Below are 15,138 nucleotides of genomic sequence, written 5' to 3'. Positions count from 1 at the left end.
TTTAACCTTATATAAATAATTTTAAATAATTTTTTTACTAAGTTTTTTTAATTTTATAAAGGGTATAATGTAATTATACATGCTCAATCCTAATTTTTAATTTTTGGTGATTATTTGATGTTATTATTATTTTTGTTTTATTATAATTATTTTTATAATTATAGATTTTAAATTTAAATAATAAAATTATATTTAATTATAAATATTATTATTTAATCGTGTTAAACGTGTTAAACATGTTAATCGTGTTAAACGTGTTATTAATCGTGTCGTGTCGTATATTGACACGTTTAATAAAAGTGTTAATCGTGTCGTGTCCTGTTACACGTGTATTAAACGTGTACGTATACGTGTTTTAAATTTAAGACACGAATATTAAATGTGTTGTGTTCGTGTTTAACCTTAACGTATTTAGTGTCTAATCGTGTTTGACACATTTACGACACGTTAACACGAATTTCCAGGTTTAGGTGTACATGGATTTTATACAAAAATTTATTTTATAAATTTTGAAAAATTAAAAAACAAAAAATTTTAAAATAAATTTTTATTTATAAAAACCAGAACTTTTAAAATTCTTCTTCTTCCTTTCTTTTGTGGAAATTTTCAACTTTATTATTTGAAAAATTAAAACCAAAATTCTAAAAAATATTCTTTTATTTTTTGAAAAAAAGAAAATTTTACAAAATGCATTTTCATTTGTTTGAAAATTAAAAAAAAAAAAGAAGAAAAGAAAAAGTTATTCAAAACTTAGGTTTCTTTTTATCTTTCTTTCATTCTCTGTCCACTTCTTTCTCCCAATCCTTCCTAATGGTCGAAATCTAGGTAACGAAGGCCAGATCTAGCGTCAATAGGTCAAAATGGCCTAAAAACAATTTGGATCCACCACATGTCTTAGGCATATCTGACCTATATGAAAGCTAACCTGTATTTCAAGCCCATTCCTTCGTGTTTTCCGGTCGTTTTTTGTCAGATTCACCTTTGATTGGCCAGATTCGACCATAAAAATGTTGATCAGTAGAGAGAAAAGGAAGGAGAGTAGAGGAAAAGAAAGAAACAGAAATTTTGAGAAAAGTTTAATTTTTTATTTTTCAAAATGTAAAAATTTATTTCATTATTTTTTTTAAAAATTAAGAGTATAATTAGATGAGTGATAAGTATACATCTCATCTATTCTCATAGACAACGGGGTATGGAAAATTATCTTAAAATCGTATAATTCTTTAAATATCTAGGTGTTAGAATACGACTTGAATTATTACTTTGGAAAAGCATAAATGAATCAAAAACAAGAAAGAAAAATGAGACTATAGCAATATCAAAATACTAGTACAACACTGCCATTAATCCCCAATGTACAGCAGTTAAAGTATCTCTTCTGCCCAGAGTATCGACAGAAATTCCATTTTCATGCTTTGGCGGCGAAATGCCTCCTGCATCGTTGACTGCTTGTAGAGTTCATGTCCACGCCCTTTTATGTGTTTACGGTAGTTGGTTCTGCCATGGCTCCACGTTAGTGCTTCACAAACAATAAACTCATTTAATCAACTAGGTGAAATAACCAATAGCAGCAACGGCATTTACTCTGGAAAACTTCCAAAACCATACCCTAAACCTCTCCTGTGAACCCCAAACGCCTTTTAATATTTTTTGACAGACTTATTATGTCTAGGTTCAGTCTACATTTATTAGTTAGGAAAATAAGAATAACGGAATTTGCAATCTTCTATCAGTCAGAGACCAGCATAAATATTAGTTAACCTACAAAACCATTCCATATTCAAACAGGAAATGGCCATCCTATGTTACTCTGAGCTGTACAATAAGTAGAGTACAAAATAAGAAACAAAATTTGTTATAAATTGCACTTTAGAAAAGCAAGAAAAGTGTTCAACCTTAATGGGGAAGAACTGAAAATGTGACCAACACAAAAGCAATCCAGATGCCAGATCTCTTATTACATTACAAGGATTCTGAGTACCTTAGCCACCGATGTGTATCATAGGTCTATTTGCTGTCTTTGAAATTTCAAACATCCCAGCATGTGAAGCTTTCTTCCTCTTAACCTAAACCAAAGAAGAAAAATGAATGTAGTAAAAGTTAAGCAAAGAGAAGAAGAATAAAATAATTTTCCTTTCAACTTTAAGCACAAATTAATGCTACCATGATCCATCAACTGGCCATATCACTCATTTACAATTAAAAAGCTACAAGACTCAACTACTGCCCTCTCCTCACCCCAAAGAAAAAGAAAGAGCATGATTGTCAAAATTATTGGCCTTTGACTCAAAAGCCCAGGAAAAACACTGACACAAAAACAAAGTCATTATACTAAAGTCATCATGTAGAAAAAAAGGTCATTACATAATGCACACTTGTCTATTATTTTACATTGCATGGTAATGATTGGATTACTGAAACACGATTAAGTAACAAATTAGGAAAACTATGTGTTATTAAGTACAATGCATACCGCTGCTCCAATTATTTCTGTAAGTTCCTCATCACCAACACCACAACGAAGAGGATCTCTTAAGCTAACCTGAGAAGAATCAGCAGTAGTAAGGAAGATAAGCAATATCAAAAGTGCAGTCACTATGCTGACACAATGAAGAGCATATCGGAGCTTAACTCAATAAGAGTCAGTGTTAGTGTACACCTTGCAAGTCAATTGATTTTGTGCTTGTAAAACACTATATTAATTAGTTATATTTCATGTTAAATACATTTTGGATATTTTATATAATGTATAAGTTATTTCTTTATTCATGAGTTTATTTATAAAGAGTTATGAGAGACTTGTAGATAAAGTCCTTAGAACATAATGGTCTTACAAAGAAATTATAAAAGTTATAATTATGATATTCTTATGCATCAAAGTCTTATTCTTAAATATGTTCTTGGTCATTGTATTGTCAAGAATAAGGACATTGCTAATGATCAAAGGTTGCTACATGCTAAGTGTCTAAACCAACCTTGTCTCAGACTATGACAAGCTAGAGTTGTTTAGGAGATTGGGTCTTTTGTACTTGTGAGGGGAATGTGCTCCTTTCAAACATTGTAATGGCTTGCGGTGACATCTCTAGAAATACTTATTAAGTTTTTAGGAGGAAAGACCCTTTAAAAAAAAATGTCCTCATTGCAAGCATTGTAATAGTTATTGGTAAAATACTTGTAAAATCTAATAAACTCTTTTTAGGGGGTGAGCAGTTGGCAGATTGTTGGGTTGCCTCACTGGTAAAGGTATATTTGTATGTGAATTGTCATACTTTAATTTCACCTCTATGAGTCTGGAGGTGACCAGATACTTAAACAAGGTGCTTTTGGGTATGGCATGAAGTATGCAAAGATGAATAAGTAGTTTAAAGAGGATTCATTACTCCCAATGATTTGAAGGGGACATATCTCATTTACTCTTGGCTTATATTGATTAAAAGTCCTTGGCCAAAACAATCCTGATAGGTCAATATAAAAGCTGTAAGACTAATATGGATAAGTTAAAAAGTAAACACTAAGTCAGGCTTTCTATCTATCCGGGATATATGATGAAAAGATTGAATTACATTGAGGTACTGTACACTGAAATATTTGTCAAACCATATTGACTCTCTTAACATTTGGGTAATCATGATGTATTGCTAAATACCGCTCATGATTTACAAATATAAATATAACTATAAATTCTTAGTTTAATTAATTTATATTTATTGCCAACATGTTGGATACCTGATAGGTCACACAATAAGGTGAATTGTCAAAATTAATTTGAGTTCAATTGGATGTGATTTAATTAATTTTATAGAGGCTTAATCCAATTAAGTATTGGGCTAAATCAAATAGGATTTGATGGAACATTAAATAAAGGCCCAATTAGCCCAAGACATTTTTTAATCCTTGATGGATATAAAATAGGTTAATTCACTCTATAAAAAAATCCTTTAGCCGCCTCTTGAACATATAGAAGAGTTCTATTTTATTTTCTCATGTATTGAGATAAGATCACAGCCAAAAAGAGAGAAACACAAAAGAGCTCAAAGTTGAGAGTTTGCTAACACAAACTTTGGCTTAAGGATTCACACACTCTTAATGAAGAGAATTTGGTAAATCGCTATGTGGATCACCATTAGAGGTAAGACAATTGTGCTGCTATAGTTTGATAAGTCCTAGTTTGTGTACAAAACTCAAAAACGAAAACCTAAGGAAGATTCCACCAAAGAAAGCAGACATCAAACTTTGGGATATGTCAAAATTGGTTTTTCTAAATTAGTTTCAATTAAAGTGATCAATGACATAGAGGATTAAAATTATAATAACATTGTACTACGTATGATCCATCTTAGAATGATTCGAATCTCTAACAGTGGTATCCGAGTCTCCTTTAATTGATTTAATCTAGTTTTATGTTTAGTTGTTGAAGATTACAAAAATTGTTTTTGTTTATATGTCAATTTGATGCAAAGTTTGAAAAAAAAATTTAGAACAATTCTAAATGAATTTTTAAATCTGATTTATGCTTCAAAAGGCCTTTAAAGTCTTGATTTACAGATTTAAATTCCAGATTTAATAAGTCCTTAAAGATTTTATAGATTTGTTTTAAGAGAATTCAAATTTGAAAAATCTAACAACATAAGGTGATTTATTTTGTAAATTTTTTTGAAGATCTTCAAGAAGGAGTTTGTGTGTGATTTTTGGAGGGTAAAAGATTAAGAGGATGATCTGAACCTCTGAAAATTTATAGAATTTAATCATCTTATTTGGGTGGTGGTCTGATAATGTTTCCACACAAACAATTTGCTAGAATTATATCCTTATGTGACAAGGACTCTTGCAAAATCATGACTGTTTGTACTCCAAGTTTATTGAGATTTTGATAGCTTTTTGGCATGATGTTTAGGGCACGGGATGTCTCTGAATTGGTGCCAAAATCACAGCAAACAATGGAGGATGGAGCTCCAAAGAAGTTGGGACAGTATAGGTGATGCAGACTTAATAAAATTGCATTAGCTTGTGCGATTTCTTCTTTATATAATTAGAAGTTGTATTAATTTAGTTATGACTTGGATTTAGACTCCTAATTGTAGCGAAATATATCCTAAAGAGTTTGGAATTGTCCCAAATCAGATTCTAAAATTAAATTGGCAAAGAAATAAGACTCTTGGCCATAAAGATCTAATTCTAGTTAAACTAAGATTGTAGAATTGAGGACAACAAGGATTAAATTTTTAAATAAGATTAGAAAGCCTAATTGGATTAGGATTCCTTGTGAACATTAAATTTCTAATATGATTAGAACTCCTATTGAGAATAGGATTATATTTAAATTCATAATCTTAAAAGGTTTAGGATTACTAAGTTTATACTCAATTGAATTTCTTGTAAGACTAGAACTTCTAAATAAGCACAAGACATATTATGGAATTAAGACATCAAATTATTTGGATTAAGATCTTCAAAGGTTGAGTGATATTATTGCCAAATGACATATAAGATCTTCAATTTGAATTAAATATAAGTTTTATATGTTCATTATATGATTATGAATATATAAGGATGATAATGGACTTAGACCACTATAATGTGTTATGGATGGTTATGGTTGAATGCATTTAGTATTTATTTTATAAATAGGGGGTGTGTGCCCTGGCTTTACTCTATTCTATTCAGGAGTTGTAAAATTCTTTTCTCATCTTACTCCCCTCAAATGTAACTTGAGGTTTCTTTATATATATGTAATTAGAATCCATAGAATTAAATTAGGAAGAAAATTTTGTAATTCCAAGAATGAAGGACGAAGGCACCAAGAAGACATGAAGATTACAAGATATCGTGATATTTGTATGTAATCTCTTAAGATTTGACCAACTAATTTCCTTTGATGGCTTAAGGAAATTAGATTAGATAAAAGTCCATAATCATCCTAGTAGTATGCATGTGATAGATTTATTTTATGCAACATTATAAATGCTATATATGCCAGATTTGATGAAACCTAAACAACAAGATAAAAGCAACAAAAATCCTTCATTAAAATATTGAGTCACATGCTTTTCATGGTAAAGTTGCCTTCCATCATATAACAAGATAACCAGACTACCCTTTTAATTGAAGATTTGCTGAGTCACTCAAGGTCAAACTTTTACACAAGCACGTTTGAGTTATTTGTGAGTCCAACTCAACTAAAACTGTGTGGTTGGGATATGTCACACTTGACCACATGGTCTTAGAGGTAGGGTTAGGCGAAATGCATATGATACATTTAGACAATGAGTTGTCAACTAACTAATTTGGGAGTTGCATGGAGTTGCAATTGATAAGCTAAGTTATCTACTCAATTAGGCTTATTGTGATTTGTTGAGTCACTTAAGATTGCAATAATTCAAAAGGGGTCCCAGCCCACTAGAAATGTCTAGTAGAGATTTCTGTATAACAGTGAAGGCTATTATTACAAAAAATTAGTAAGAAAATCAATGTAAGATTTAATACCTCATCTTAAATTGGTTAATAACACGAAAGACTAATACAAATACTTTTTCTATATTTATAGGTTGTTTAAATGGGTATAATAATAATCGTTACTTTGCTTGGCATGCTTGATGCCATCAGCCTAAAATGTTTGGACCGGTATATCACTTTGAGAAAAGTTCTCAATAAATGGAAGGGTGTAATCTTGATAAGTAAAGAAATAACTTTAAATATGATTGAGCCTACCCTTTCTATTGCATATCTTAAATCTTGGATAATAGATTCAAGATGTGGATTGCATTTATGTACTGACATAAAAGTTTTAAGGGATAGCAGAAGGCTTGGTAAAAATGAGGTAGTCCTAAGAGTAGGCAATGGTGCAAAAATTGCAACAATTGCCATTAGGACCTATGATCTAATTTTACCATCGGGGTTTAGTGTTGGAGCTAAAAAAGTGCTATTGTGTACCAGCATTAACTAGAAATATCATTTCGGTTTCATACCTAGCTAAGAATGATGATTTCAAATTTAGTATAAAAGGCAATTGTTGCACTGTCACTCTAAATGATAAAATTTATGGATCCACAACATGTCATGGAGGACTTTATGTTATGAATCTTGATAGCCCAATACTTAGTATAGATGTCAAGAAAGCTTGGAAAATATAATCCAAATCAAGCCTACATCTGGCATTTTAGACTTGGTCATATCAATGAGATAAAGATAGCCAAGTTATATAAATAAGGTTACCTAGATCCATATGATTATGAATCATATGGAACTTGTGAATGTTGTCTCTTTGGTAAGATGACTAAGACTCCTTTTATTGAAAAGGCTAAAAAGCAGGTGTGCTCCTAAGGCTAATACATTCGGATGTATATGATAAACACACTAGCTAGAGGAGGTTATTCGTATGTCATTACGTCTACAGATGACCATTCTAGATTTGGTTATGTGTACCTAATGAAGTACAAGTCTGAAGTTGAGAAATAAACTAGGAGGAGTATTCACACTCTTAGATCAGAAAGAAGAGAATATCTTAGTTAAGAATTTCTAGATTATCTAACGGAACATGAGATTCTATCACAATGGACTGCACTTGGAACTCCACAACATAATGGAGTGTTTGAAAAGAGAAACCGAACCCTGTTAGACATGATTCGTATCATGATGAGTAGGGCAAACTTTTAGATATCCTTTTAGGGATATGCCATAGAGACTACTATTTACCTTCTTAACAAGGTTCCAACCAAATCGGTTAATAATACATCATATGAGATGTGGTATGGCAAAAAGCCAAACTTGTCTTATACAAGGATTTGGGGACATACGACTTATGTAAAGCGTGCATCATTTGATAAGTTTGGAGCTAGATCAGACAAATGCAAGTTTGTAAGGTATCCTAAACAAAATGTAAGATACTATTTTTACAATCCCACGGAATAAACGGTGTTTCTCACAAAACATGCCACTTTCTTGGAAAAAGTTTTTACTTGAAGGGACTAGTTGAAGAAAAATAATTCTTGAAGAGGTTCAAGAACCACAAACTGACATCCCTTTGGAACTTGAGCTGACGGTTAAAGCATTGAATGCTCATATCGATGCTCAAGAAACACAAGTGCTTCGTAGATCTACGAGACAAAGACAACTTTCAGAGAGATATAGATTTATGCTGAAAAGAGAAGCTCTACTAATTGACAAAGAGCCTATTACTTATAAAGAAGCAATATCTGATATTAATTCTGATAAGTGGTTGAAGGCCATGAAATCTGAGATGGATGCCATGCATGTCAACCCACTATGGACTTTGGTTGATGCACTTGAAAGGGTAGAACCATAAGATGTAAATAGGTCTTTAAGAGAAAGACTGACATGGATGGTAATGTACAAACGTACAAGGCTAGGTTGGTTGCTAAAGGTTACAACCAAGTTGAAAGAATCGATTATGAGGAAACCTTCTCACATGTAGTCATGATTAAACCTATTAGGATTTTATTTACTATTGCTGTATATTATGATTATGAGATATGTTAGATGGATGTAAAGACAACATTCCTTAATGGGAATTTGCAAGAGGAAGTGCATATGACACAACTTTAAGGTTTTACATCTAAAGAGAATCAGTATAAAGTATGCAAACTCCAAAAGTCCATTTACGGGGCTAAAGCAAGCATTTAGGAGCTAGAACATCAGATTTGATGAAACTATTAAAGAGTATGATTTCGTCAAGAATCTTGATGATCCATGTGTTTACAAGAAGGTAAATGGACAAGCAATTATATTTTTAGTACTTTATGTTGATGACATACTACTAATAGGACTTGATATATTGATGTTGTAAACTGTCAAGATATGGCTGTCCAAACAATTCTGCATGAAGAATTTGGGAGAAACAGGCTATATTCTAAAAATAAGGATCTATAGAGATAGATAAAAGAGGTTGCTAAGATTGTCCCAATCCACTTATATAGACAAAGTGTTAAAGAGGTTTAGTATGACCGAGTCCAAAAAAGGACACTTGCCTATGTCACATGACATTCATCTCTCAAAGGATATGTGTCCAAAGACACAAGATGAGAGGATGAGGATGAATAGGATACCGTATGCATTGGCTATAAAATCTATCATGTATGCCATGCTATATACTAGACTAGATGTGGCGTATACTCTACGTGTCACGAGCAAATACTAATTGAATCTAGGTAAGAGTCACTAAATACTTGTGAAAAATATCCTTAAGTACTTACAAAAAAGTAAGGATGTTTTCTTGGTCTATGGATGGGCTGAACTCCAAGTTAAATGATATGGAGATAGCACGTTCCAAGCTTATAAAGATGATAGCAAATCGCAAAGTGGGTTTACATTTACCTTAAATGGCGGTGCTAATAGCTGGAAAAGTTCCAAGCAAGCAACAACTGTAGATTCTACAACCAAAGCTAAATACATCTCCACGTTTGAGGTAACGAAGGAAGGAGTTTGGATCAAGAAGTTCATAACTGAACTTGGTGTGGTTCCTGGCATTGTTGATCCTGTAACTTTGTACTGTGACAACAATGGAGCTATTGCATAAGGAACTGAGGTCTCATCAGCTATCTAAACATGTATTGCGATGTTATCACTTTATGAAGGAGATTATTGGAAGAGGTGATATTAATATAAAGAGAGTACCCACGAAGGACAACTTAGCTGTGACCCTCTCACTAAAGTTCTGTCTCAACAGAAACATGATCGCCAATTGGAGGGCTTTAGTATTAGATACATGGGCGATTGGTTTTAGTGCTAGTGGAAGATTGTTAGTGTATGCCCTACAAGCTAATCGATTTTGTGCTTATAAAGCACTACATTAATTAGGCATATTTCATGTTAAATACATTATGGATATTTTATATAATGTATGAGATATTTCTATATCCATTAGTTTATTTATAAAGAATTATAAGAAACTTATGTAAATAAAATCCTTAGAACATAATAGCCTAGCAAAGAAATTATAAAAGTTATAATTATGAGATTCTTATGCATCAAAGCCTTATTCCTAAATATGTTTCTAGTTATTGTATTATCAAGAATAAAAACATTGACAATGCTCAAAGGCTGGTACATACTAAGCCTCCTGACTTTGAAAGTAAACAATTGATCTCATATGTTGAAGCATGTGAGATGCTTGAGGATAGCATGTAGGTGCTTGTTAAGGAATAAATTCACTGAATATGACCCGTTATGAGAGTTCTATTTGGTATTTCACTCAAATATCTATGAAAATGCTCTAATGTGTCAGTAGAATACGTAATCCTTAGACTTGTGATACCAAGTCATCTTGTATGTGAATTGTCATGCTTTGATTTCATCTCTACGAATCTGGAAGCAATCAGATGCTTAAATAGGATGCTTTTGGGTATGTCATGAAGCATGCGAAGATGAATGAGTAGTTTATAGAGGATTCAACACCCTAAGTGATTTGAAAGGGACATATCTCATTTGATTTTGGTTTATATTGACTAAAAGTCCTTGGTGAAGGCAATCTTGATAGGTCAATATAAAAGCTATAGGACTAATATGGATAAGTTAGAAAGTAAACACCCAGCTAAGCTTTCTATCTATCCGACATATATAATGAAAGGATTAAATTACATTGAGATACTGTACACTAAAAGGGTAGTTAAACCATATTGACTTTCTTGACATTTGAGTAGTCGTAATATAATACTAGATGCCATTCATGATTTATAAATATAAATATAAATTTTTAGTTAAATTAATTTATATTTATTGCTAACATGTTGAGTACCTAATAGGTCACACACATAAGGTGAACTGGCAAAACTAATTTAAGTTCAATTAGATGTGATCTAATTGATTTTATATAGACTTAATTCAATTAAGTATTGGACTAAATCAAATATGATTTGATGGAATATCAAATAAAAACCCAATTAGCCCAAGCATTTTCTAATTCTTGATGGATATAAAATAGGTCAATTCACTTTATAAAAGAATCCTTTAGCTGCCTTTTGAACATATAGAAGAGTTCTATTTCATTTTCTCATGTGTTAAAATAGGATCACAACCAAAAAGAGAGAAACACAAAAAAGCTCAAAGTTGAGAGTTTTCTAGCACAAACTTTGACTTAAGGATTCACACACTTTTAGTGAAGAGATTTCGGTAAATCACTGTGTGGATCATCATTAGAGACAGGACAATTGTGCTGCTATAATTTGATAAGTCCTAGTTTGTGTACAAAACTCAAAAACAAAAACCCAAAGAGAATTCCACCAAAGAAAGCAGACATCATTTTTTAAAATATATTAAAAACTTTCTCTTGTGGTTTTTCTAAATTAGCTTCAATTAAAGTGATTCATGGCTTAGGGGATTAAAATTATAATAATATTCCGCTGCGTATGATCCATCTTAGCATGATTTGAATCCCTAACAACTAGAACGTGAAAACTTTCAAACACATCTAAATTCCATGTCAATGACCAGGCCTACTTTATTCTATACAAGATGTTGCAAAGTTTACATATTTAAGTGCATTTTAAAAAACAAAGAAAAAGAAGAAATTGGTAAAGAATGCAAATGAACAGCTAGCAAAAGCAGTAGATTGAGTAAGAGTGGACTATAAGATAATCAAGAAAAGCAGTAATCAAGCTCACCTCTGAAGGACCGAAGAGACATACTTTGAAGTTGCCATCAGCTAAAAGTCTCAATCTATTACAACCAGCACAAAAATGCTCAGTCATGGATGTAATGAAAGAAACAGTACCCATGTAGCCATCTATCTTGAAATTCTTGGCTGTCTCTGTCGGATGATCATGCAACTTCTTTAGGCTTGGAAATTGCTTTGACTGTTGATAACAGGAAAGAAGAATGAGCTACTTGTGAAGTGTAGAAGCGAGCATAGAGAAATGTGCAAGCGGGATCAGCTATAAGAGTTGTACCTTACCACTGTATCCAACATCTCCGAGTATGGCACAAGTTTCTTGACATTCCAGACATTTCCATCAAAAGGCATGAACTCAATGAAGCGAATGTTAATGGGTTTATCACGTGTGAGGTTGACAAAATCACACATCTCATCATCATTAAATCCACGCATAACAACACAATTGACCTAAGACCAAGCAGTGTGAGACCCAATGGAGAATACTATTTAGTTGTCAGTTCAACAATAAGAAGAAGACAAGTGCAAAATTTGCAAGAGTTAAAAGAAGGGTGATGACATACTTTTACAGGATTGTAGCCAAAGTCAATGGCAGCATTAATGGAGTCCATGACCCTCTGATGGCCCTTACGCCTAGTCAAAAACTCAAATTTTGCAGGGACAAGCGTGTCTAAGCTGATATTGAGAGAAGTAACCCCACATTGTTTAAGCATTGGAAGTTTTCTGGCAAGAGTGATACCATTGGTGGTGATTGCCAAAGTCTTAAGTCCTTTCAAGGCGGACAAGCTTAAGCAAATGTCTTGAATATCTTTTCTAAGTGTGGGCTCACCACCGGTGAGACGAATCTTATCGACTCCAGAAGTAACAAAGAGATTAGCCAAACGAAGAATTTCATGGTGGGAGAGTAACTGGGGAGGAGGAGTAAGCTCCACTCCCTCTGCAGGCATACAATAGTGACATCGTAGATTACAGCGTTCTGTCAAGGAGATTCTCAAGTAAGTGTGCATCCTTCCAAACCCATCAATCAACATATCAGAAACTGGATTGCGTTTGTCTTTGTCTTTTAACGGATCCTCTATAGTCTTAGCACAGCAACTTGCATAGGTCTTTGGTGCAGCTTCAGAGTACGCCTGATTAATAGTATGGAATTGTTCCCACGAAAGCAGTCTTAGATTAGATTTCAGTGATGGAATAAAAAACCCAGCTTAATAATAATGATAATAGTTGAGCAATTAACTATTTGCCAAATCAAACACTAGTAGTAATTGGGTTTTTCATTTTATTCCATAATAAACAAAAATTAAAAGTATTGCCAATTAATGATGCGAATTGATTGTATTCTAGAAAAAAAAGGTAAAGAAGAGGAGATACCCAGGAGGCGAAGGGCATGCTCCAGTCGGTAATCCTAGATACATAACGCCTCATTGTGACAACTGCAACCACAAGTTGAATTACTCATTCAGCATAAAAGAATAGTTTTAAACAAATACTGCCAATAAAAATGATAAATAAATTTCAATTCCGTAAAAAAACAAGGATCAATTCCAAGCTCAATGGCAAAGAATAGTTGATCGCAGCCACGACCGGAACAGCACAAACCACAAAAAAAGTCAGTGCAGCAATCAAAACCCAAGGTTTTTTTTTTCTTCCAGGCAATTGAAAACATATAAACTTGGGAATTGGAAAATTGAATTGAAGGAAAGAGATGCATGGAGTTGGTAGGATAGAGTTAAGAACGGAGCAGGAACTGCAAGGAAAACGAGAAAAACGTTTGAAGATGGATTGATGGCTGACCTAAGACAACTTGTTGAAGCAATTGCAGTCAAATCGAGTGCCTCTCAGTTGGATTTTTTAAGCTCCCTCTCTAATTTTATTTCTTTTTGTATTTAATCTGTGTGTTTATATTCTCTTCCCTTCTCTCTCCATTGCTCCTCCTCTCTTCTCTCCTTTCCGCCGTCCCTATCCTCTCCTCTCCTCTCCTCTCCTCTCCTGCATTCCTCCTTACTTTTATCTCAACTTCCTCCCAAATGTCCAAAGGTCAACCACTCAGCAAACCTTTCCCTCGAGCAGATTCCTACGCTTTCGTTTAGTTTATTTTTAAATAATAAAGAGATATTTTACAAAATATCATCCCTCCAAGATCAAAATAGAAAATATCTAATATTAATTTAAAATTACAAATATCCCGTGTAAACATTTATCCGGGACATGGTTGATATTACTTAATTTGTTTTGGTCGTTTTAGAATTTTTGAACATGATTAATATTATTTAATTTATTTTGATTGTTTTTGTAAAGCTCGACCTTATAAAATACTTTTCATGACGTACATGTGATGATAGCATGATTGTATGTTAGGAGAGTCCCGAAAAATTTACAAAAGTCGGTATTATAACTAGAAGTACAACAAAGTTGATTTAATCCTCGAACTAGATCAAATAGGAATTTTAAGGTGAGATTAAGATCGTCACAATCCAAGGATGACTCAAAATGATAATTCAGAGTTTGATGATCAATTTGGAGTCGAATCGAAATTTTCACTATCTAGGGGCAAAATGGTCATATGCCACCTGGGGACAAAATGGAAATTTTAGAAAAAAAAATTTTGACCCCATTCGACTTATTGGAGTATAATTTGACTTATTGGAGTATGATTTGAGATTTATAAGTGAAAATTTTTAATTGCGGTATAATTTGGAGTAAAAGGGTAAAATGGTAATTTTGCCACCTCAAGGGCAAAATTGTAATTTTTCACCATAAGGATATTTTTTTCAGCACATGGTCTTCCTTTATCTTCATCTTTGACCCTTGACTAATCATGTGGTGGAGATAAAATGTTTAAATTTTTAAAATTTTAAAAATGGACCAATAAGAAAATACCATGTGTCAAGCTTAGGATATTTTATTATTTAACTAAAAAATCAGCATAAATTAGCCCATTACTCTCCAAATATTCGGCCAAGCAAGGAAGAGAGAGAAAGAGAGGAAGAACAAACCCTAGGTGAGGAATTTCAAGAGAAAAAGTGTGAAAAATCAAGGAAAACAAGTGAAAAATGTAAGATTTTTCAACTTAAGCTTGAAATCTATTTTCCTTAAGCATTTCTCCTTATTTTCCATGCTTAAATTACATGTTTTTATGATGAATTGTTGGCTGATCAAAATGGGTTAGGAGAGAGAAAGTTGTTAGATTAATTTGATTTTAAGTTATGTTAGTGTTTTTAGTTAGTTTAGCATATTTAGAAACAAAACAACAAGAAAAGAATTTATTTTCTCCCACAACTATTAATGGCCGAATTTACCATGTATAAGTGATTTTCAGAGAATTGGTTTGATTTCTATTCTATGAGAATTGGTTAAGAAATGATGAATTATGAGCCTAGAAAAATAATGAGAATTTTCGGAGCAAAAATACGAATTTTTACCCATTAGGGGTATTTTCGTAATTTACTATCGAGACTGATAATTTGCACCACACTGAGGGATATTAAGTCAATTTGGGTGCAATTGAGGTATAG

General features: G+C 32.7%; 1 protein-coding gene across 3 annotated transcripts; it reads right to left on the bottom strand.

Moving 5' to 3' along the window:
* Positions 1-1,191: 1,191 nt before the first annotated feature.
* Positions 1,192-13,696, bottom strand: CNX2 (cofactor of nitrate reductase and xanthine dehydrogenase 2). Of its 3 annotated transcripts, none has more exons than XR_001929149.2 (8): positions 13,418-13,696; positions 12,995-13,056; positions 12,187-12,753; positions 11,906-12,073; positions 11,616-11,807; positions 2,474-2,542; positions 1,896-2,066; positions 1,192-1,519 (listed from the first exon to the last, which is right to left on the bottom strand). XR_001929149.2 is itself a non-coding variant. In XM_018126455.2 (8 exons), exons 2-7 carry the CDS (start codon positions 13,046-13,048, stop codon positions 1,983-1,985), a joined length of 1,134 nt encoding a protein of 377 aa, XP_017981944.2. In that variant the 5' UTR covers positions 13,049-13,056; positions 13,418-13,696; the 3' UTR covers positions 1,192-1,519; position 1,982. The 3 variants fall into 3 exon arrangements, 2 of the variants coding, with proteins under 2 accessions (XP_017981944.2, XP_007014070.3); XM_018126455.2 differs by having other exon boundaries at positions 1,982-2,066; XM_007014008.3 differs by having other exon boundaries at positions 1,192-1,497; positions 1,982-2,066.
* Positions 13,697-15,138: the final 1,442 nt, after the last annotated feature.

Source organism: Theobroma cacao, chromosome 9 (assembly GCF_053813885.1).
Source record: "Theobroma cacao isolate CCN51 chromosome 9, ASM5381388v1, whole genome shotgun sequence".
NCBI lineage: Eukaryota > Viridiplantae > Streptophyta > Magnoliopsida > Malvales > Malvaceae > Theobroma > Theobroma cacao.
Note: the sequence above shows the minus strand (reverse complement) of the source record. Positions and strands in the feature narration are given on the sequence as shown.